This window comes from Lithobates pipiens, unplaced genomic scaffold (assembly GCF_037356315.1).
Source record: "Lithobates pipiens isolate NorthernLeopardFrog02 unplaced genomic scaffold, aLitPip1_a1.2 Scaffold_16, whole genome shotgun sequence".
NCBI lineage: Eukaryota > Metazoa > Chordata > Amphibia > Anura > Ranidae > Lithobates > Lithobates pipiens.
This window is the reverse complement of record NW_027507748.1, coordinates 604,269,200-604,294,612: the sequence shown is the minus strand read 5'-3', so window position 1 is coordinate 604,294,612 and position 25,413 is coordinate 604,269,200. Positions and strand designations below refer to the sequence as shown.

At 41.1% G+C, this 25,413-nt stretch overlaps 1 protein-coding gene across 1 annotated transcript in view; it reads left to right on the top strand.

Moving 5' to 3' along the window:
- Positions 1-25,413, top strand: part of XPO4 (exportin 4) — a 208,062-nt gene that overhangs the window by 144,504 nt on the left and 38,145 nt on the right. Inside the window, exons 8-13 of the mRNA XM_077484003.1 lie at positions 2,642-2,799; positions 8,372-8,546; positions 12,375-12,551; positions 17,316-17,458; positions 22,655-22,800; positions 23,740-23,917. Of these exons, the coding sequence (XP_077340129.1) occupies positions 2,642-2,799; positions 8,372-8,546; positions 12,375-12,551; positions 17,316-17,458; positions 22,655-22,800; positions 23,740-23,917 (977 nt within the window). The remainder of the gene's footprint in view (positions 1-2,641; positions 2,800-8,371; positions 8,547-12,374; positions 12,552-17,315; positions 17,459-22,654; positions 22,801-23,739; positions 23,918-25,413) is intronic.

Genomic DNA, 25,413 nt, shown 5'->3' with positions numbered 1-25,413 from the left:
TTTAACACTCGTGAACACATCAAAAAGCAACTTTTTTTTTTAATGTCCCATGCGCCACACAGATGTGAACTAGTGCCATTAAAAACTGTGGCAAACTTGGACACTTGTGCTAAAGTGAACCTGTCATTACAGAGTCAAACTAATAAATATCTATACTTCCAGATAGAAGAGGCTCTACACTTGCCTTTCCATTGGCCTGTGTACTAAAAACACACCTTAATTCTGCTCTCCTGCTTTATTCGACCGGATGAGTCAAATACATGTTTCCCTAATTGCACACAGTGATTCCTCCCTCCTGCTTTTTTGACCCTGTAGTGACAAGGTCACTTTAACATGTGTTGAAACAGGTAGGTGTGCAATAGCCCTTAAGCCTTTAAAAGTAAAAGCCCTGCCTTTTGGAAACCTGAAGGCTAGTAGGGCCAAAAGTTTTACAGGCTCCAAGCTCTATACCAGCCATCTAACCAGAAGGAATGAGATGACTAGGGCTTGGATGCATAGTCAGAGAAGTCGCAGTGAAACTATGATCCTTGGGGGTACACAGAACTATTTTTTATTTTAAAGAATCACTTGGAAGTTTACATATATAAGAAACTGTGTGTGTGTGTGTGTGTGTGTGTGTGCGCGCGCGATAGAATTCCCATAGAGATACAAAAATCTAAGTAATCGAATAAAAGAAAGCAAACGCATCTCTAGAAAAAGTGCATTATTCCTCTTCGAGGTCTATATTGTAAACCACACCAGAGATGTAGTCTCACAATGGCGACCTCAATTGTCTATTTTTAGTTTTTATAGAGAGAAAGGTACAGCAGGGAGGTAGAGGTGGGTCAAAGGGGGAAGAGGTGGGAAGGAAAAAAAATGGGGTTATGGGGAGGGGGATCATGGTTCCCTTGGGGAGGGACAGTCTATATAGAAGGTGAGCCTCCAGCTGGAGGAAAATGATCCTCAGCTAGTCAGGTCTTCCCCTCATCTGAGGACAAGTGTTATGTTTGTTGGCTGAAAGGATTAGGTCTTCCTGGGTGCGTGTGCAGGTAGAGGATTTTTAAGCTAGGTGGAATCCCATATGTCTTTGTTGTGAAGAGAGTACAAGGTTGAGGTCCTCTTCCCATTTGGATAGAAAAGAGGGGCAATAATCTTCCCCAGGTTGAGAGGAGGGAGTATACAAAAGCGGGTGCTGCCGACAGTGTTATATTGTTTTTTTTAACATTTTGTCAGGCTATTTTATATGCTGGACCAATTCTTACAATAGAATATGCACTGGTGGTAACGTATTAAAAGTGCAGTAGCCAGTTTTTGCACCGCTACTCATGGAAAACCAATCCGTAAAGCTTTGAAAATGAAAGATAGAAATTGGTTGCCATGCACAGCTCCAGATTCTGGCAATTCTCCTCATTGTCTCAGCAGTTATAAATGTTCTGAAACAGAGTGCCTCATGCCCGGTCTTTATTACTTGTGCATCATTAGTTCTGACATGAAACTTGCTTTTAAAAAAAAAAAAACATGAAAACTGAATCCCTTTACTTAAATTTTTTGTCAGTTTTCTACATCCAGGTTTAGTTCATTTTTCATCAAAATACGTTTGTTTTATACAGCTACACGCATTTAAGTTTTTGAAGAAAAGGGTCATAGATGGACAAAAAATAAAACCGTTTCTTACCCCAAAACTGACATAAACAGAATAGGAGATGCCTGTTTACATCTGTTTTTGTCTCCAAAAATGGAAAAGGACTCAAACTGTTAGTTTTTTTTCTACGGACAGAAACGGACTCCGATGTAAGTGAATGTAAACAGGCATACGTCGGTTTACATACGTCTGTCAGGTTTTCAGAGGCATCCAAACTGTACCACAAGTTATGTCTGTGGACAAACGAATCCAGCTTATGTGAAAGGATCCTTACTCATGTTTCTGTTTCCTGGTAAAATTTATATGCTTAATTTCGGGTCAATGCACACAAACATTTTTCTATTTTGTACTGGTCTGATTGTTTTTATTGTAATGCTTCTGCTACCTTTTGAAATAGTGTTAGTAATTTTTTTTTATTACTCCCACTTGGGGGCACTGTGCTGCCTTCCATTGTGTCTGTGGGCCAAATGTTAACCAGTTCCTAGCAGCAGGCCTGGGAAAGTGTCTCTTGACTGTAACAGGGAACGTTCTGGCAGCGTAGTGACTTATTGTCTTTCATATAAAGTGCTGTGAATGAATGATTGAGTGCGGTACGGTTGAAAGGCACGGCCACAGCACAGACCCTGATTAACTCCCTGCGGTTTTTACCTCCATCAAAGCTGCATCCATATACACTTGATTTGAAACTGTCATCTAAGTATAGCCAGACGCAGTAGCCCAGGCATAGCTGGCATAATCCAGATAACTGTCATGACTGCTGTTTTTAGACGGAGAAGTGAGTGGCGGGCTGGCATCTGTTTTAGCTCGGCCTTCAAGATGAAGGTATCACCCAGGAACATTTTAGCTATTTTAAATGATGAGCCCGAGACTGCCGGAAAAGTGGGCTGCTGCCGAACCTCGTGTGGATTAGAGGCCTACTCATCCAGACTGCATATAAAAACCTCCATAAGTCGGCTTCTTTGCCAGGGGTATATGTGTGGTCTTTGCTACAACTGGTGACCCTGCTGTGCTCCACTACAGGTTCACCGGAAGATCAGAGAGGATTCAGATATGGCCCAGGACTCATTACAGTGCTTGGCGCAGCTGGCATCCCTCCATGGTCCCATCTTTCCCGATGAGAGGTCACAAGTAGACTACTTGGCACATTTTATTGAAGGATTGCTGAATACAATTAACGGGTATGTACAGATTATTATTGTAGGATGTTTTACCTGTATAGAGAACGCTTGTGTGTTTATGTATATGTAACACATTAACATGGCTATGAAGACTTTCAACAACACTTTTTCTCCTGTCATAGTTCCTTGAATCATCAAGTGCTCTTTGTTATTTCTCTAGACTGTAATATGTAGATGTATTCACCATAGTCATTGGCGCTCTGCTCTATGCAGATGCCAGTATTCATTGATACTACTGAACTCTGGGTGTACCACAGGTATGGAGGGCTTGCTTCACAGGGGTGTTCGCTGTGATCAGTGTGTTGTGAGTAATGACACATACATCAGATTATTATTATACAGGATTTAATAGGGCTCCTCATTTTCTGCACTTATTTTTTTTTTTTTTTTTTTTAACTCTATTAAATATAAAAAATAGCACTGAAACTTTTTGAAGACCCCCTCATATATAGTGCCAACAGCTTGCGCAGAGATAACTTTATAGTAGACTGTCTGTGTCTGGGAACACAAAATACCACCGCAACATCAGCCATGGGTTTATCCTTGTAGGCTTTTGGATTTCAGCCTTTAAAGGCAGATGCATCCCTAATTACAATTTTGTATCCGTGTTACTTATATTCCCATAAAGATACAGAGATCACACATTTTCAATGCCAATTTAAAGTGGTATTAAACCCAAAACCAAAAATGTATTCTATTGCAGCTTACCAATCCTTAGATGTGGTGGATGTACTAGTTTTTATTTTCTTTGTTTTGGCTTTTCTCCTTCACCTGGTGATCTAGCTAGTAACACACCTCTGGTATTGGTGAGGAAATAAGCATAACAGACTGCAGCATTGTCAGTCTGGTTCAGTCTGTGCATCTAAATCTGTTAGATGTACAGATTTAGATACACTAACAAATTGAAGCCAAACTCCAGCAAATGCCGGCCATACATTATACAATTTCTAATTTCCTTTAGATTTACCTTCAACTATGTACAGTTCATCCAGAAAGTATTCAAAGGGCTTCACTTTTTCCACATTTTATGTTACAGCCTAATTCCAAAATGGATTTAATTTTCCTTAAAATTCTACAAACAATACCTCATAATGATGATTTGTGGTGCTGCGCTGTAGTGAAATAGTTGGTAAATATACATCAGTAGAAAGGTGACATCAATGAAACAAACCCACTCAGTGAGTGTAAATTCTACTGAATACACATAAAATATGACAAAAAAACAGTGAAACAGAAAGTGATTAATGCTTTCACTATGCAACAAGTAATGAGAATGTGTCACCTTCTTCTTTCAGTGCAGTGACACCTGTGCAAATTGGCCTCTCCCTTTACTGTTCTGAGAGGCCAATAGTCCGTATAGTGTAGTAATGTTTAAAACGATTTGATAGTAAGAATAGGAAGGGGTACTCGCATAAATACAACGATCAACAGCATAAAATCCACAAGCAGCGAGTTTGTATTCCTGCATCACTTTTGGTTATGTCTGTCTACCAAACCCGAGGCGCATCGTCATGCCCATTTGACTTCATCAGGCGAATTCCTGATGAAGTTGCATGGGCGTGACTATACGCATTGGGATTGGTACACAGGCACACTGTTCGTGAGACGCAGGAATGCAAGCTCGCTGCTGGTGGATTTTATGCTGTTGATCCTTGTATTTTATTTGAGTAGCGCTTGCTATTTTTACTATTAAATTGTTTTAAACACCATACGAGTATTCTTTCCTTCTACATATCACATGGGTAAGCCTGGGAAGATTCCCAGCTTTAGGATTCTTATAGAAGAGCTTACACCCCCCCCCCCCCCCAATATGAGCCAAACGCCGGATCAAAGAGGGGATGACCCTTAAGTTTCTATGCGCTATGTGAGCGAGGAGGACCATCTGCAACCAGTGGAGCTCACCAGAGCATTTACAGATGCTGTTGCCTTACAGTAGTAAGTTGAGAGGCCAATTTGCGCAGTGGTGTCACTGCACTGAAAGAGACGCACGTTCATATTACCTAGGGCAGTGATGGCAAACCTTGGCACCCCAGATGTTTTGGAACTACATTTCCCATGATGCTCAACTACACTGCAGAGTGCATGAGCATCATGGGAAATGTAGTTCCAAAACATCTGGGGTGCCAAGGTTCGCCATCACTGACCTAGGGCATGGTGGAAGCATTTATCACTTTTTCTGATTCACTGTTTTTAAAGATGTTTCGTGGACTTATGTAATATTTTATGTGTATTGAGTAGCACACTCCCTGTTTTTTGAGTAGGTTTGTTTCATTTCTGTTATCCACTTTGTGGCATTTATCATTTGATGATTTATCACCTATATATTTGGTTTTTGGTTATTGTTTCACTACATTACTTTGCACCTATTAGGAGAGTCGTATATATTTATACATTGATGTCACCTTTCTACTGATTTCAGTATACCGTATTTATCGGGGTATAACACGCGCCGACATATAACACCCACCCCAAGTTTAGGAGGGAAGTTTAAGGAAAAAAACTTACATTTTAAATGCCCATCAATGCAGCCTTATCAGTGTCCATCTGCAGCCTTGCCCATCATTGCAGAATGATCCGTGTCCATCTGCAGCCTTGCCCAAAATAACAGGATGATCAGTTTTAAATTGTTACCACTGCCAAGATAGACAGAGCTGGATGGCCTGTGTACTTGTCCCAGCTCCTATGATGGACACAATATCGGTCCAATGGCAGGACAGAAATGCTAGGAGGTGGGACTGAGTGTGACTGCGAGCAAAGCCGAGCCTAGCCGAGTACACAGTACACTCGGCTCTGTCTATTTTGGCAGCGCTCGTTCCCTCCTTCCCCTCCAAGGAAGCAGTTCAGTGTATAACAAGCACCCACAATTTTCCCCTGATTTTAGGGGTGGAAAGTGCGTGTTATACGGTAGTTACCATCTATTTCACTACAGCGCAGCACCACACATTATTATTTATCTTATTTCGGAGTCTCAGATTTTTATCTATTGGTGTTTGCCGTGGTAACTTTCCTGCCTCTTTTACAAGTGAATAACGCATGAGGCAACATAATATCCCATAATGACAATGTGAAAGAAGTTTGTTTAAAATCTTTACAAATTTTTTAAAAATAAAATACAAAAAAAAAATCCCATGGCCATGAGTATTGCTAGCCTTTGCTCAATACTTTGTTAAAGCACCTTTGGCACCTATTACAGCCGCACGTGTTTTTGCGTATGATGATAAAAGCTTGGCACACCTATTTTTGGGCAGTTTCTCCTATTCAACTTTGTAGGGCCCTTGAAGTTCCATCAGGTTGGATTGGGAGCATCAGTGCACAGCCATTTTCTGATCTCTCCAAAGATGTTCAATCAGGTTCAAGTCTGGGCTCTGGCTGGGACGTTCACAGAGTTATCCCCGTAGCCACTCTTTTGTTATCTTAGTTGTGTGCTTAGGGTCGTTGTCCTGTTAGAAGATGAACCTTCGCCCCAGTCTGAAGTCCAGAGCGCTCTGGAGCAGGTTTTCATCAAGGAAGTCTTTCCCTTCGTCCTGACCAGTCTCCCAGTTCCCATCTTTCCCTGAATCCTGACTAGTCTCACAGTTCCTGCCACAGAAAAACATCACCACCGCGGGATGCTGCCAGGTGATAAGCGGTGCCTGGTTTCCTCCAGACACAACGCTTGCCATTCAGGCCAAAGAGTTCAATCCTGGTTTCATCAGACCAGAGAATTCTGTTTCTCATGATCTGAAAGACCTACAGGTGCCTTTTTAGCAAATTCCAGGTGGGCTGTCATGTACGTTCTACTGAGTGGCTTCTGTCTGGCCACTCTACCATGCATGCCTGATTAGTAGAGTGTTGCAGAGATGGTGGTTCTTCTGGAAGGTACGCTTCTCTCCACAGAGAAACACTGGAGCGCTGTCAGTGACCATCAGGTTCTTGGTTACCTCCCTGACAAAGACCCTTCTCTCCTGATTGTGCAGTTTGGCCGTGCCATCCACTCTAGGAAGAGTACTGGTGGTTACAAACTTTTACCATTTATGGATGATGGAGGTCACTGTGCTCATTGTTAGCTTCAATGCTGCAGACATTTTTCTGCTGCCTTCCCCAGATCTGTGCCCTCGATACAATTCTGTCTCTGAGGACTACGGATAATTATTTGGACTTAATGGCTTGATTTGTGCTCTGACGTGCACAGTTAACTGTAGAACCTTTATATACACAGGTGTGTGCCTTTCCAATTCATGTCCAATAAACTGAATTTACCACAGGTGGACTCCAATCAAGTTGTAGAAACATCTCAAGGATGATCAGTGGAAAACAGGATGCACCTTGTTGAGTGTCATGGCAAAGGCTGTGAAAACTCATGTACATGTGATTTTTTTTTTTTTTCTCAATAAATTTGCAAAGATTTCAAACCAACTTCTTTCACGTAGTCATTATGGGGTATTGTTTGTAGAATTCTGAAAATAATTAAATTAATTTTGGAACCAGCTGCAACATAACAAAATGTGGACAAAGTGAATCGCTGTGAATACTTTCCGAATGCACTGCATGCAGATTGAAAGTGTTTAGGTTTTGACCGCCTTTTTATGTGGTTTTGGTAAATCTTAAGGAAAATAACAGTTTCAGCAATCAATTTTCCCTTTTTAGGATAAAGATTTTATATGAAGGCTGATAATTGTAAGCACCACTACCAGTGTTAAATGGCTTGTCTCGTTCAGGTAAACTGACACATTCTACTGGAGAGCTTGTGCTTTTGATAAATAACAAATCTCACCAGATGAAAATAGAAACCTAAAAAAGTAAATGAATGCAGCCATTACAGCTATCAGTTGGTAAGCTGCAATATAATTTTATTTTTTGTTTTAATACTGATTTACTTGGGAATGCATTCTAAACCTGAGAAGTGACATTTTCTTTGTACAGCTGATACCATTTTAATTATCAGTTATCTTTTATTGCGTTACAAAGCAATGTTGAGCTGTGGTTCCCTTTGCTATGTAGTATATGTACATATAGTGCGATCAGCCTTTAATGTTAAGGATATGTGGGTGTATTGGAAAGCTGTTTTGTAAGTGGATTGTGTTTTCTAAACCCAAAAGTACAAATGTAATGTATTACTGCCTACCATTTCTTAGATGTGGTGGCTGCATTCGTTTTCTTTCTTTTAGGCCTTTTTCCTTTCATTTTACCTGGTGATCCTGCCAGTAACACACTGCATGTACTAGGGTGACTACAGTCATTGTACTGTAGTATCTATGGAGGTGCAGCATTGTTAGGACCACAGAACACCTCCCTCACTTATTTTTGTTTGTATAACATTCGGGAAAAAATGCTTATTAATAAAGAGTGTAGAGCTGAAAGTTACCGTCTCACTAGCTAACTGGCAAGGTCAACATCTATTTTTATTTTGCATTTATCAAACCGATATAACAAAACACTTTTAATAGTCTGTACTGCCTTGTAGACAGGGTTGGGTAGACTATTCCACAAGCTCACAATATAAATGAGCATGCTAGATGAAAACTGGGAACTGTGGGGGCCTGATCCTTCTGCATGTATGGCTATCTTTATTTTGTTTGTTTTTTCTGTTCAGGGTAGAAATTGAAGATTCCGAAGCAGTTGGAATTTCCAGCATAATTAGCAATTTAATAACTGTGTTTCCACGCAACATTCTGACCGCCATTCCGAATGACCTTTTCTCCTCTTTTGTGAACTGCCTCACACACCTCACATGTTCCTTTGGAAGAAGTGCCGCTCTGGAAGAAGTAGTAAGTAGTGTCACAGTGATTTAATTCTAGGAAGTTTTGTCACGTTTTTACTGCTTGGGATCCTTTTCACATGGACCTCATCTGTTCAGTCTAAGACCCCTTTCACCCTGGGGGGGGGGGGGGAGTTAGCGGTAAAGTGCTGCATGTAATGGGGTTGCATCGGTATTTGGCCGCTAGCAGTGCGCTTTTAACCGCCACTAGCGGTCGAAGGTTAATTGTGCCTGAATGACACATCAAAATGAATGGACAGCACCGATCCCCCACTGCCTCAAAGATGCTTGCAGGAGACTTTTTTCCCGTCCTGCAAGCACACCTCCACTGTGTGAAAGCACTCGGCCTTTCACACTGGGGCTGCAGAAGAGAGAGTTTTCAGGCGCTGTTTTAAGTGCAAACACCTTAGTGTGAACGGGGTCTAAGAAAATGCTGGTAAAGACTGATTCAGGTTAACATCAGTTTGCACCTCCGTCTTCAGTGCAGTTCAATTTACATCCATGTTTGCATCTGTTTTTTCTAGTTGTTGAAGAAGTTAATCATGAATGACCGTAGTATAAAAGTTTTTTTTGCCTAAAAACAGACATAACATGAATGGATTTAAACAGATGGCATCTATTTACACCTGTTCAGATCTGTCTAAACTGAATAGGATACAGCCTTTTTATATTTAAAAAAAAAAATGGACCTAAACAGACACGGATGTAGGTGGATGAGTACATCTGCAGGCCCATAAGCATGAATTAAGCCTAGTACACACGGGCCAAATGTCGGATGGCATTGGCCATTTCAGTAGAAACTAGACGACATTCAGCCCATGTGTACAGAAGCCTAAATGACAGCCGATATTTCGTCCGACTTCTGTCTGCTGATCTGCTCCCGATCAGCACTCTCAGGCAAGCCAATGGCTGAGAGCGCAGACCAGAGTGTTCTGGTGGGGGGAGTGTCCCCCTGTCAGAATACAATAGTACAGCAGGGGAGATCGTTGTACTGATATTGTATAGTTAGTACATCGACTCCAACCGGAGCTTTCAGGCTTTTTTTTTTCGGTCAGCCTGCAAAAAATCTATTAGTGTGTACTAGGCTTAAGACCGGGTTCACAATAGAGGACAGAGCGCCTCACAGCAGGGGGCCCTGTCTCCATTCAGTTTCAGGTCCAATTTCAACCCAGCTTTTGGGCTTAATGTGGATCTGAAATGGACAAAAAGATGCACATACTATGCAATTCGCACCGGAACCACTCCAGAGATGTGTGAATCGGCTCCATAGAGAGCCGGTCACAATCTCCTTCTATGCGAAGAAACCCACATCCAATTCACAATAGTGTGAACCCAGCCTTACTGTTTCTTTCATTCAAAAATGAATAGATGAATAACAGACAAACTGCGATGCGATGTACTGCGAATTTGATCCGTTTTTTTTCTCCTGTGTGAGGTGCAAATTTGCCTTGCATTTTGAGGTGGATGGGTGCAAATTTACAGCGAATTTCAGGAGGCAGATAGTGAACAATTGGCAGAGATGTAAACTGTGTGCTTGCGAATTTACTGCAAGTTCAATTGAAGCCTATGAAGATAAAATTTGCATGTCACCATAGGAATTTGCATTGCACCCAACACGCACAGGACCCTTTTTTTTCTTGCACCAAATTGGCAACTCATAGATGTGAACCAAAACCATGGAATACTATGCTTTTTACATGACCTGCGAATCTGTGTTAAACCCACTGTAAATTCGCAACAGTGTGAACTGAGGCTTAAATTACTTGTCGCTATACTTGTTTCGAGTCCGCATCAGAATAACAGGCAGGGTTACTAGCATTTTCAAAAGGAGAATTCAGCAGCCTCCATTATTTTTCCATGCTGTTTGGGTTCCAAGGCTATTGTTTTAAGCTTATTGCTGCTATTAAATATAATGGCATAACATTATTAGAAATGGTCAAGGCTTGTGTAAAGTGGAACTCATGTGCAGAGTGGTCCTGACTGTCAAAGAGCTTAACATCTAAGGCCCCCAACTCACATTCACACATACTAGGACCAATTTAGACAGGATCCAATTAACCGACCAGCATGTCTTTGAAGTGTGGGAGGAAACCCATGCAAGCACAGGTAGAACATGCAAACACCATGCAGGTGGTGTAATGGTTGGGATGAACCAAGTGTTTAAACCGACGGCCAGGCTAGTGCTGCCAGGCAGAAGTGTTTACTATGCCACTGTGCTTCTCACATAATAGTTGCGGGTCACAGGCATTCAAAGGCCCTGTTTTCAAACCATCCAGATAATCCACCAGCAACATGTTACACATAAGTAACAAGAAGTAAATTTTATTTAATTTTTTTCATACTGTCCCTATGTACTGCACTGGAGACGGTATGTAAAAAAATAAATAAAATAGAAAATTGTGGGGAAAAAAAATGATTTCTTTATTGTGCCATAAAAATTAAAATTTCAAAAAACTTGCCATGCCTCCCACTAAATGCCTGACTGCTTTCCAAAAAGGTGTCATTTAGGGGGTATTTGTGCTGTCCTGGCACTTTAGGGCCTCAAGTAATTTAGATCAGCCGTCAGTACATCAGAATTGCTAATATTGGGATTTTCTTTTTTTTTTCTTTTTTTAAACCAAAGATATGTAGAGTACATTTTGGCCTAAATTTATGAAGAAATTAGATTTTATTGGATATGTTTTATAACAAAGTAGAAAATATAATTTTTGCCTCTATTTTTTTTTTTTTTTGTTGTTTATATTGCAAACCATAAGAGACAAAGTGGTTATCAAATACCACCAAAAGAATGCTCTATTTGTGTGAAAGAAAGTACATTTTATTTGTGTGCTGTGTTGCATGACCGCGCAATTACCAGTTAAAGTAGTTCAGTACTGATTAGCAGAAAATCCTCTGGTCAGGAAGGGGGTAAAACCCTTTGGAGCTCAAGTGGTTAAATGTTGATGTGGCTCTAACAGTTGTTTCAGGGCCATCTGGATGTGTCACATCCAGTTACAATAGTCATAGAGTACAATACAATAAGTTTGCATAGGCCATTTAAATCAGAACCTGCCATGCTATGTCTATAAAAAGAGTGCCCCTAGGAGGTATAAAAACAGGTTGTTTTATGAAGTGTTTGCGGCTGTGAGGGTCCTGTCCAGCTGCTGGCTCTTCAGCAGTCCTGCCATATGATCTGTTGACCGAGTCACAGCAGCTTTGAACTTAAGAGTCTAGACCGTAAAGATTATAGGGCGAGCACAGAGGCTTTAGAGGCGATGAAACGACACCCATATGTTTATATACACACAGCAGTCTGTGAGGTTGCTGAAGCTTAGAATGTATTCTTATGTTTTTCATGTACAGTCCTGTTTAATTTGAAAGGGTTTGATGTAGTGAGGCAACAGATCAGACTGGGTGACACTTGTCCTGTAACCAATAGACATGACATGATTGTCATCTGATCTGTCTGATTAGCCATGGTGTTTTGCTTCTGCAACAAGTCCCAGGTCTATTGCTATAGCCTTGGTCTTGTAAATAATGTGATTTTAACATAATGTCCCCATATGAGAACTACAGTACATAGTGGACACTGACGAGGAGGGGATAGTTTTTATGAATGGCAACAGAAATCAACTGCAATATAGAAATGCAACAATGCAGATGGTCTGATGTCGCCAGGAGCAGGTCACTGAGATGAAGTTACTTGTAGAAGTAATACAATTTGTTGGTATGTCCATGTTACACTTTTTTTTGTGATACTGTAGAACAACCTTAAAGTTGCATGTTGAACTGTGATTGTAATAAAGCATATCTAAGACCTTTATTAATCTTTATTTGATGCCCGATCTTTTGATTTCAGCTTGACAAAGATGATATGGTGTACATGGAAGCTTATGATAAGTTGCTTGAATCTTGGCTCACATTGGTGCAAGATGATAAACATTTCCATAAAGGCTTTTTTACACAACATGCCGTCCAGGTGTTTAACTCTTACATCCAGTGCCATCTAGCAGCTCCTGATGGCACACGGAACTTGGTAAGTGATCAACTCAATAAATGCTTTTCTGTCTAAGGAAGGTTTTCAAACATGATCTTTAGCCTTATTAAAGTCATTCTCGCTGATTAGCACCTTCTGTTTAAGCCAAATACATCTGTGAGAAAATACTAAATTATACTATGTGTCATTTTTATGTTGGTGTGTATGTAAAGTAAAACATTTTTTATTTTAATTTAGTTCAAGTGTCTAAGAGGAAAATCCCCTAAGTATTGCAGACCATATATGGGTCGAATACTGAATGATTTTGTTGATCATATATCAGGAATTGTGTGTTTGTAATCCAATGGTGCCACCATTGCTCTCGAAATTCCATCAACCAAGCCTTCGATTTCACCTCATGTTGCCACAGAAAATACATTTTGTGACTGGGAATCTTCTTTTATTTCCAAGTCACAGCTCATGCGCACTTCTGTTTGAATTCTGTTTCTCGCACGATTCCCCAATCATTGATTAGAAATTAGTTTTTCCAAAAATTTCCAATGTGCCGATCACTCAAATTCAATGCCCACATGAAAATCGGAAAATTTGTTGCGGCCCACTAATGGTGCGAAATTTGAACGAAGGCTCAGAATTACGATTTTCAAAAGAAAATTTGTTTGGGATTCAACCCATGTTTGGCCAGCTTTAGAGAAGATTCCCCTTCACTTCCAGTTTTACCTCTAGGATAGTAAGTGAAGAATAATCTCCCCAACAGGACACAGGTGGCCAAAAAAAAAACCATAAAAAACTGACAGTTTTAAACCCTTCCCACTTGATCATAAAATAAAAAACAGCTTTATGTTTCACTTCGCTTCCCATAATCTGCCTGATGACTTGAATTGCTAAAAACTAAAAAAAGCTCCAGTGTTTGTCAATGGAGCTAGAGTAATAGATGAGAGGCAATTGATTTGGTTGTATCTGCAGTCCTGTCCTATCAGCTAAAGCAGTGTCCTATTTTATACCAAAGTAATGGATGGGAAGGTCTATATAGCATAGGTTGTCCAGGCGAATATATATCACTAAATCTCTCCCCGCTATTAGGCCCGACTAGTGACAAATCAAAAATATGGGTAAAATTAAAAATGTAATTGGTAGGCAGGGTAAACCTTACCAGAATGACATTCATGCCACAATTGCTATACATTCTGCACAATACTCCTATGGTAATCCCACTTAAGTTTTTTAGAATAATTAACTCTTTAATTAGAGCCTTCATTTGGCTCAACAAACCCCCTAGAATTAAACTGGAGCAGCTACAGAAACCTAAAGAGGCAGGTGGACTTGCCCTTCCCAACCCCTGGCTATATTAGCCTCTCAGCTTCAACATATTGCCAGGACTATGACTAGAGTGGCAGAGGGGGGGTGGTACGGAAGATCCCACGACGACCATCCTTAAACCTAACACAGGAGCAGATAAGGTGGTTACAGGACTAGAGGCCTTATCGTTTGCCAAGTCGAACAGGCTCCTCCCCTCCCCATATGCCCTAATCCAGAAAATCTGGAACAAAACTCGCCAACTGCAAGAGGTAAATGGCTTTACTGAGCATAGCCCAATATGGAACAACCAGTATTATGGGGAGCTGCTCCTTTTGACTTGTGCGGAACGATGGAAACGATATGAAGTCACCCACTTAGTCCATATTTTTACTAATGGAAAATTGTTCTCCTTCACAGAGCTACAGAAAAAATTTAGACTACCTCAATCGATGTATTTTCACTACTTGCAGCTGAGACATGCTATCAAAGCACAGGCAGGGGACAATCCGTGGGTACTGTCCTCTGCCCCGATCTTCCATTACATGTCAGAAGTTTCCAGTTATAAGGGCTTCATATCTAGAACATACGCTATGCTACTTACTGCATTTCTGCCTGGCTTCTCTGCAAGGGTGACTTCGTCCTGGGAGAGAGATGTAGGAGTATTTGAGGAGGACCAGTGGGCAGAGGCTCTACAGTCAATACAAGGGTGCTCACTGAACACGGCACAGCGACTGTCACAGCTGTTTATAGTAATGAGGGTACACCTCACACCAGCTAGACTGCATAAGATGGGCATTGGGGACAGTGACACTTGCACTAGGTGCGCCAGAGAACACGGGGATTTGATTCACCTGTTGTGGCGATGCCCCAAACTGCATCGCTACTGGGCGGGGGTCATCAAAACTATAAAAGATGTATTCATGATTAAGATCCCACAAGACCCTAAAGTGTGTATCCTAGGTATTCTGGATGATCTCCTAATTGACGATAATCCAAAGAAGGCCATTGCTAGATCGCTTTTCCAAGCCCGTAAACGAATCCTTCATCATTGGAAGGCAAGTGATCCTCCTAGGGGGGGGGGGGGGTTGTCCCCCCTGGAACTGGTTATGGACAGATTACTAATCTAAGAACTGTATTAGTGGGCAGAAGCAGTCTGCATTGTTGATATAATAAGAGAAGTGGAGGGGAACGTCCGGGTGCTATTAACAAAAATATAACGGGCAAATGATAGAATGCAGCAGGTACTTGATTTCACTACATGTATGTTCTAATGATTCACTGGAATTATATGGTTGTTCTTTTCTTTATTTTTTGTAAGAACATGTATTTCACTTTGGTTTATGTCAATAAAATCCTTTTTGAGAAAAAGAAGCCCAGTGCTTCTTTCCGTTAGGTCATCAATGCCAGGTAGCATCCTGCTGAACAAAACCACAAAGCTTTCCCCGCCCTGCTGATCTCTTCTGGCCTCTCTCCAGTGTTGCCTGCACATCGTAACTTTGGAACAGTTTCCTTATGGTGACAGTGGTGGACCATGCCTGTGCAGTGTGTTTTGGCATGACCACAGCTAACATGACAGGGTGACAATGCAATAGTACAGTTGGGGGACAGTTGTCACACCACAATAAGGAAGTGCCTGAACAAGTGTTTTAATGGGAGGATCACCGGGTATTCGTTTACTGAAGTTTTAAAAGGATTGGAAACCACCTTTGAAATTACATTAATATTAAAACCTTAGTGATTGTAGTGATTGCATTTAACTATGGGCTTTAAATGATTAAATAAATCTAATTTGTTACTGTGATTTAGCAATTAGTTTGGCGTGGTATTTTTTCCATTAGGAAGTGTTTTTCTATATATATATATATATATATCTGCCATGGTCTTCACTGTTTTAGTAGTAGATGGAGTGTTTCCTTAGCTACAGTTTGTTTTATGTGGTCTGCAATCCTGGTTGCCATTTTCCTCTGTACACAGCTTGATGAGCATGCTGTGGGTTTGTCACCCTAGGACAGGGCCAGATGGACAGTCCTATCTGATGTTACAGCAATGGTGGCCATTTTCACAGAGTTTTAATTGCACTCTGATACTCGGGGTATAAAGATGAAACGCTGCAACTGTATATCACAGCCAGTCTGTAGCCATTGAGTGACACATAATTCATTCTAAATGTAGAAGTAAGTCCGACAATCCCTGGCATACTGCAGGCTCCCATCAAAGACTAACAAATTTGTTAATTCATATACATAAGATGCGGAGGGCATTATGCTAATGCAGTCGGAGCTGCACGTGTTGGGTATTTGAAGGGGAGCTCATCTCTATCAAATAAGTTATTTAGCTCAAAGTAACAAATTAAAGCACAGCTGACATTCCGCAGCTCGACTGGGTTTCAAAGCGGTAGTCAGGGCTTACGAATAGATGTGAGGCTCTCTGCGGTTGGCAGCTGCAGCTTTGAAGTCACCAAAAGAGATGTGTTTGCTGGTTTAGATTAAGGAGAGACAGGAATCTAAGAACTGTGTGCAAAGAAGTGTTGGAGTGTGTGGAAGATTTTCTGCACTGCGCTCACTTAATACTCCTTACACACGTTAATTGAGAAGCGTGCATCGGACTCCCCACAAATTGATGAAATACAACTTGCAATTTACATCAATTGTCGCCCTGTATAGAGGGAGTTAAAATAACTTTTCAAATCAAAATATAACTCCAGACAAGATAAGTTTACCTTTTTGGATAGCCTAGAAAGGGTTAAAATATCTGTCACACTTTAACTGCTCTGTCGTCACAGGGGAGATTTAACCTCATTATTTGTCCTGGGGATCACTGTCATCAAAGGAGAAAATGAGACACTCCAAAATACAGCTGTCACTGGAGTGAAGGGGATGTCTGCCAATGAGAACTTTTTGTTTTGAGAACTATCGGATAAAGGATTTCTCCATATATTGGGAGATTTCCACTTCCTGAAGACGAATTGTAGAGAAATCTGCTGGTGGAGACATAAATAGCAGCGGGCACAGGTTCTTCCTTTATTGAAAACAAAGTTTTGGCTGAAATTGCAATAAGATCTTACGGAGACAGACCTATGTTTACAATTAGTAATCCTTTTTTATACACCCATCAGTCACAATTGTTTCTTAGTGGATAGACCAAAACTATTGTTTAATAACCACATTGCATCTTTTGTTTGTGTACGTTACTAGTGATTGTAGGTGGGCTGTTTAACCATTGGTAAGATATTCCCACTGAAGTTCTGCCTGTGCGCCCCCTCCCCAACTTCCATGTGTAGTAGAGGAAGAGGCGGGTGTATTGCACTTGTTGCTGCACCATGTCCATATCCTATAAAGGAAAAAAAAAAAAACAGGCAAACTAAAAACCTGCACTGGCCGCACTGGGTGGAACGGGGATTTTTAAAAGTTTTTGTTTAAAAATGAATGTTTTTGTTTCCGGAGAATGTGTAGACTTTTTTTAAGCTTCTTTCCCCCATGTTTTCACTTTCTGTGTTTGCTCTCTCAGACTGCTAATGGTGTTGCCTCCCGAGAGGAGGAAGAAATCAATGAAATTCAAGAAGATGACCGTGACTTGTTCTCCGATCAGCTGGCCAGTGTGGGCATGCTAGGAAGGATAGCAGCCGACCACTGCATACCTCTGCTGACCAGGTAAGACTACTGCCTCTGGAACACTTTTTAGGCTCATTTCACAAAGTAATGATTATTTTTTAGCAATAACAGCCGAGAACCGATGAGAATGGCATTTGTTCTAGAGACAAAAAAAATACACATCATACCTTAGTGAATTGAGCCCAGTGTATCTGAATCGGACTGTGTGTGTTGAAAAATGTCTGTTTGTGAGCAATTAAGACCTTATCTCTGTATAAGCTCTTAAACCGCATCTTGGAGTATTTCATTGAGCGTGCAACTTTAGATTTGTAATGTACAGTATACATTTTAAAGTGTTTCTAAACCAAAAAAAAAAAAGAAATAGGAATACATTGTAGCTTACCAGTGCTTAGATGTTGTGGCTCCACTGAATTATTTATTTTTATTTATTTTTTTATAGCAGGTTGATAGCAGTTACCTTGTTTTGGAGCAAGTTCCTACACTGATACTGCTCCGGCCTCCTAAATCGGGCTCCCTCACAGTCTTGCTACATGCAGCCTGTCTGAGTAAATCGGAAATCTCTTCCAAAGGCTATCCTCACTTATGGAATGGATGGGTGTGAACACCTGTAAACGCTTTTCGGCCCCCTGGCTATCTTCAGATGTTACAACCTGAACTGCATTGTGCACTTCAATTTCCAAAAATCAAAGAGGATGCTGAGTTTTTAGTGAAGACAGTGGAAGCTTTTTCACTGTCAGAATTGTGTAGTTACTGCTTCAGCTACTGTCTACTCATTGGTTGAAGCAGTAAGTTCAAGTCTCTGGATATATGCACCTAGTGCTGCTCAATCCCCCCACATGTTCTTTGAAGCATGAAAAATAAGGCTATTCCTAGAAAGCATTTGCAAATTCTTGACCAAGCCGATTGGGCTTTTTATCATGATTTACCCAACTGAGCGGTTATTCTCTCCTCTTGATAATTTTGATGCCTTGTACGTTATGGGAGGGGAGTTTAGGAAGAAACGGACCGTTCCCACTGTGGATTGCTACACTAGGTAATCTACCCTTTCTATGGGCAGTCATTTCCTCCTCTAACAATGCTGTTGATAGGCATTTGACTCTTTTGAAGTTCTCCTTTGCCTTGCTACAGGCTAATGACACCTTGTCGGTTGTCGAGACCATAGCAAACTGGACCAGTGAAGTTACTGGTGAACATTTTTTGAATATAGATGATCCTAATCTTCCTGCAAGATTATAACTTCTGCCCTTGGCATTGCTCTTTTGTGTGGACGCCATGAAGAAGGTCACCAATCAAATTTTTTGAATGTCCTTTCTGGGCATATGCACAGAATTTTAGAGGTTAAAGCTTCTTCCTAACACTTTGGCTTTTGCGCTTTTGTGTACCCTTTTGCAAGAAGTTGCCTTTCTTCTTTGCTGAGCTAATTTCTGTGCCCCTCTGGTGCTGCTTAGGTTCTCTTGCCCACACAGAGCGCTCCCTTTGTATTCAAAGGGGTTACTCCATTAAAAGGGACTCTGTAAGAACAGAACCTTTTCTCCATTAACCCTGACAGCTGTAGTTCTGCCTTGGCTCCCACTGTGTTATTCCTGGGGGCTTCTCCCTTTTTAGGCTATATGGGGACAAAATATCCTGGAAGCCACTCCTTGCTTCTCTGGGGCTGTTCTTATTGCCTTCTGTGGGAATGTCATTCTCCCTCATGTCCTGTCTTGAAGGCATGTCAAACACTTTCAGTTCGGCTTATGGGCAGGGTCAGGACTGTCATCTATGGCTGCCATGAGTCCAACTGACCCCTCTTATGTTTCTAACAAGGCAGTCCCTCTTCAGTCTGGCTGAATTTTTTTTTATTCCCTGCCCTCGATTATTGCTTAGAGATGTCCCATGGTCTAAGAATCAACTCCTGTGTACTTCAGTACATTATGATTAAAGTGGATGTAAAACCGATTCGTTAAATTTTAGCCACGCACATACATCTGCAGTGTTTTCTTATCTCTCTTCAAATTCCTAAGTCTTGTGGCTTTCTCCTGCTCCGCTCTTTTAGCATGACAATGTCTGACAAGTTCTCTGTCAACTGTGATAAAACCAGGCTGAAACTTGTCAGGGTGGAAGCTATAAATAGATTAGCAGAGAGCCGAACTGAAAGTATCTGCCTATGTGGAGAGGGGGTGTGTGCCTTTCCTCCAATCAGCTGTCTCCCAGTGTAAGCAAAGAATCCACACCCAGTGCTGAATGAGGAAGTGAACATTCTAACAGTGCACATTCTAAAGGGTATGTAAACCTGAAGACAGCAGATATACATGTAAAACTTATGAAGGGAGATTTGTTTCATCCCTGTGTATCTTTTTTTTTTGTATATGAAGTAAACAATGATGAATACCAATGTTTCAAGTTATTTCAGAGAATATTGTGGGTTCATTTGTTTTTCTGTAGAAGGTTACCAACACATTTGTCCACGTGTGTATTACTTTACATGAAAAAAATCAGACCCATAGCAGGAATGTAGAATTTTCACTGGTTTATGGGGGGGTGTACAGATGTGAAGGCTGAAGTGGTTAAAGTAGACCCAGGGTCAAAACTGACTTCATGTAAAATCCTTTTATTAAAGGTTTTCAGGTTGCAATAAAAGGATTTCCAAATAAGGAAATAAAGAAAAAATAGCAAACATACGGAACATATTTATGCATCTAGCACAAAAGTGTAGCTTACAGATAGAATATGCAGTGGTAGACAACAAATTTAAAAAAGTAGTGGTGCCAGTATGAAAAAAAAAATGTGCAACTGTAAAAATGGGTGCAACTGCCCCCTTTGAAAGTGGAAGAGACCACCTTACAAATAACACCAAAAAGGTATGAAAGTAATGGCGCCAACTCAAAAACACTAATTATATACAATAAAAAGCAAAATTCTATTTCATATAGTGTAGTAATCAACATAAATCAAACAGTCCAAAGAGATAAAAATTTCCATTAAAAAAGACACAATCTTCACACAAAGATCTAATCACCGTGATTCAAAGATAAGTGACTTCAATTTTCTTTAAGCCGTGCTCCACCGCAAACAGTGTGTGAGAAATGAACACTCACCAACCATCTGAACTAGATCGCTTTCTAATAGTATTTCCAGCTGCTTAATCGTCAGCCCTTAGGGCCAGTTTACACCAGATGCAGTCGAGTGCTTTTTTTTTCCTGCATCAAAAATGCATGGAAAGTAGGTTGTGTGGTTTTCAATGGCATAGTTCACACCAGTGCTTGCAGTTCTAATGTGTTCCAGTTACAGAAAAGAAGTAGAGCATGCTGCATTTTTTCTGCATGGACTGTATTGTAACGCTGTAAAATGCATCAAAAACACACCTAAATGCACCAAAAACGCACGTCAATACACTTGTCCTTATTTAAGGTTGAGAAAAAAGAGGGGGAAATAAAGCACTGGACTGCATCAAAAATGCACCAAAAATGCACATGTTGAAAACCACCTGGGACACATCCGTGCTGTGTTTCTGTGGTGTGAACTGGCCCTTAGGGAGATCCAATACTGGTGATGGCTCTTAACCCTATAAAGCTATCATCGCGCAGTAAGTTTAATAATTCCAGATCACAGAAATATATAAAATGTGCACTTACATTCAAGGGTGTTATAAGTTAGCACCGACATGTACAGCTCAGTTCGAAGTGCGCTCGCCGTCTATCCAAGATGTGGCATGCGTTCCAAAGTGCTGACTCTGAGAACCAGAGTACCGGTAGTGACGTTCATAATGGCAGGCGCTCAGCCTCTCTGCATTTCACGGTATTTGCGTCATCAGGAAGCTTACCTGTCACCATTTTATTGACGCCTTATAATACCCAATTATTATTTTCTATTGGCTAGGGAGAATCTCCCTCGCTCGTTGTCGAATCAGGTGCCGGGAAATTAAACATTGCGTATTCATTGCATATACATTGCCGAATTCCAGTAGTTTTTAAGTTTATTAAAAGTCGGCAGCTACAAAAAGTGTAGCTGCTGACTTTTATTGAACACTCACCTGGCCCCATGGTCCAGTGATGCGGCTGTCTGAAGCCTCACTCCTCTCCCTCTCCTCTGCATTGCAAGTGTGGGCATGCGGCTGTGACAGCTTGCGGGTTCACAGCCGGGTGCGCATGCTCGTGTTGTGTGGTGCCTTCTCAGTGGCAGGGCACTCTTCTGGGACCTGTGACGTGTCCCAGAAGATAGCAGGAAGAGGAGCAGCTGCCTAGGAGGCGATAGCAGAAGTGGGAGCTGGGTACCTGTCAAACCTAGGTACCCCCTCAAAAAGAATGACCAAATATAGCATATAAGCGGGCGAGGGGTGCCTAACGTGGAAGTTCCACTTTTGGGTCGAACTCCACTTTAAATATCCTTACGAGCGGCTGTACATAGTGGTGTCAAATTTTTACTAAATGGATATGTTTAATATATCTATACATATTTAAAACAAAATACTGGTTCCTACAATATAATCAATTCAGAAAATGAAAACACATCTTTCATAACTGATAGGAATTCTAAGACCCTAACTTACAATAGGTCATATATTAACCTGACTGGTAGCTGCCTCATGTCCGCTTCCCATGAGTAGAATCTGTGTGAGGCTAAACTGGCTGCTCTCAAGTCTGTTAATACCAGTACAGGCTGCCAAAAAATGAAGAGCCCTAAAGCAGGTTTTCCCTTGTGTTCCCATCCCCTTACTTTTTCTTTGCTTCCCTGACCCTCTATTCCAGTGATGGCGAACCTTGGCACCCCAGATGTTTTGGAACTACATTTCCCATGATGCTCATGCACTCTGCAGTGTAGCTGAGCATCATGGGAAATGTAGTTCCAAAACATCTGGGGTGCCAAGGTTCACCATCACTGCTCTATTCAGTGCTGGGAGCCAAAGGGTATGGAGGGGCATGCAACTTATTCACTTTGACAGCACTGGACCAATCTTTACTGGTACAAAGGGAGTCCCTAATCGTGTCGATGCTATGACTTTTCTTTGCTCTCATTGTATGAATGGAGAGGCAGGGGAGCAAAAGGAAGCTAAATGTATGTTGCTTGGGATGGCTGCAATGAGATGAACCAATTTCTTTGCCCTTTATAAGCAAAGCACAGGTTCACTTTAGCAAGTTGTTGCTTTTGTCACTAAATGAGCCCCCAGCAATATATAAAAATATAATAAAGGCGGATATGATGGCCAAGTCACATAGATGGCATTCCTTATTTAGACTGCAAATCTTGCCATTTCAGCTTACTGGAGGACAGAGTAACGCGACTTCATGGGCAGCTACAAAGGCACCAGCAGCAGTTACTGGCCTCACCGGTCTCAGGCTCCGTAGATAATAAAGTTCTGGATGACCTGTATGAGGACATTCATTGGCTTATTTTAGTTACAGGTAAGTGACATGTCTTCTGTTTTGCAGTGATGTGCATGTTCTGGAGCTTGTGAACTGTTTAGAGCAGTTACAATGTAGCTCATTACATTCATTATGCCTAGTACACACGATTAGAAAATTGGACCAAAAAAATACCACTTTCAAAGCAATTGCACAATAATCTGATCGTTGGTACACAGCTTTGGAGAGCCGATCATGACTGTTCAAGTGAAATTATTTGCAGGAACAGACCGAATGTTTTTCATATCATACCAGACTGTACGATGATCGATCATTCAGTACAGTATTTGTTAGAAATAAAATCTGAAGACCAAGACCACGCATGCTCAGAAAAGACAGAATACATTACAATATAAATACAACACACTGCATCACTTCCGAAGTTGTATTCTTTTGAATGAAAATTTTTGTAATTTAAGTGATATCCTAATTTTCTATATGAGACTAGCATGCAAAAGAAAAAACAGACGATCATTCGTCCTATATTCTCATCGTGTGTACGAGGCTATAGACTCCCACATGAAATTTTTGATATTTGATTATTTATAGCTTACTATATGACTGTTTTTTTTTTTTTTTTTTTGTTTGTTTGTTTTTTTTCCCTTCCTTTCTGTGTTGACACAACAATTACAAACCTCTGAGGTTGTCCTCAAATAGTCTCTCACTGGAGTCATATAGCCAGGTCACCTCTGAGGTTGGTCCCCAGACATAGTTAGTCTGAGATCCTCTAGGAAGAGTTCACAGCCGAGGTCAAGTTAGTTTACAACATCTCAGGCACTTTGTATCATGTTTCAGGCTGTGTCAGAGCAGTCTGGAGAAAGTGCCACAGCCTGCAGTTTTGTGTTGATCATAACACAAGTCATCCTCCTGCTGCCAAGTCATTTCTTGAGCCTTTGTTATGCCAGCAAGCTGTACTTCTCCATTCATGTCTTTGTGCAGGCTACCTCTTGGCTGATGATGCTCAGGGAGAGACTCCATTAATACCTCCAGAAGTCATGGAATACTCAATTAAGCAATCAAATGACGTTGACATCAACACAACACTTCAGATCCTGGGATCTCCTGGAGAAAAAGCCTCATCTATTCCGGGTTGTAATAGGACAGACTCTGTGATCAGGTCAGTTTAAGTAGACTTTATTATGTGTTGAATTACAAACCCATGGAGGGTTAATGACAGGTTTACTTGCCTCTAGCTCTCTCATAAAAGTTCAGCCCTTTTTTTTTTTTTTATATTAACATAGTAGGTGGCACTGCTCTGGCTGTGTTGCTTGACCGTTGTAAAGGCAAAACTTTTTTTTTTCTTTTAGATTTGAATAGAGCAAGGAAGGGTTAAAACGTTTAGGTTTTTATTTGTCTGTACCCTTGCTGGAAGGATTCATCCCTTTTTTTTTAATTGCCCCTTTGAACATTGTCACAGAGGCAAATTATTCATTTTAAAATGTTTACCGGAACAAGAGGTAAGGGTAATTTTTCAATGGAAATTCATATTTTGGTGACAACTAAGAGAACACAACTGACATTTGTAGAGATTTCCTCTTATTGTGCATTTCCAGGTCAGGAGGTGAGAGGAAAATCTTCCTAACGGGACACAGGCAGCAAACAATAGACAGCTTATACCTTTCCCTACTCTATTTAAAACTATATAAAACAAAAGACCCAGTCACCATCATTGGAATGGTTTAATTCTTGCAAGTTTGGGGGTAGAGAGACAAAGTGTAATACCTATTATATTGCACAGTCCATCAGGTATCCTCTATGCTGTGCAACCAGTCCCCCAAAGCCTCCTCTCTAAGATGCTTAGACTGATGTCCTCACATACAATGTAGGTCCAATAGTCTGGCATTGTACGTGAGGATGGCTGTCCACAACCTGGAGCATCAGAGAGAAGAGGAGAGTGCTGGAAGAGTGAAAAAGTAAGCTAAGTATTGCACCTTTTTCCTTCACCACTAGACTTAAAGCGGAGCTCCATCCAAAAGGAGAAGCTTTGCTTGTGTGCACCCTCCCTCCACTGCCACATTTGTCACTTTTTGAGGGGGGAGCGGGAACCTAGTTCAGACAGGTTCCTGCTCTCGCTCCATCTTCCTGTAAGATTGGCACACTGCGATCTACATCCTTTCCGGCCCCTCTCCCAAACACGGGACACAGGCAGCAAACAATAGACAGCTTATAACCTTTCCCTAATCTATATAAAACAAAAGGCCAAGTTGCCCTCATTGGAATGGTTTCATTCTTGCAAGTTTGGGGGTAGAGAAACAAAGTGTAATACTTATTATATTGCACAGTCCATCAGGTATCATCTACGCTGTGCAACCAGTCCCCCAAAGCCTCCTTTGGGGGACTGCTGGCACAGGTCCCAGAAGACAGCGGGACTACTAAGAAAGTGCAGCGTGACTCGCGCATGCGCAGTAGGAAACCAGCTGTAAAGCTGCAAGGCTTCACTTCTTGTTTCCCTTACGATAGATGCATGCACCCGAAGCCAATTGATGAATCGGCTAGTGGTGACTACATCTCAGGATCAATGAACAGGTAAGTGTCCTTATTTTAAAGTGATTGTAAAGTCTCGCTTTTTTCTAATGACAAACTTGTTATATTTACCTCCTCTGTGCAGTTGAT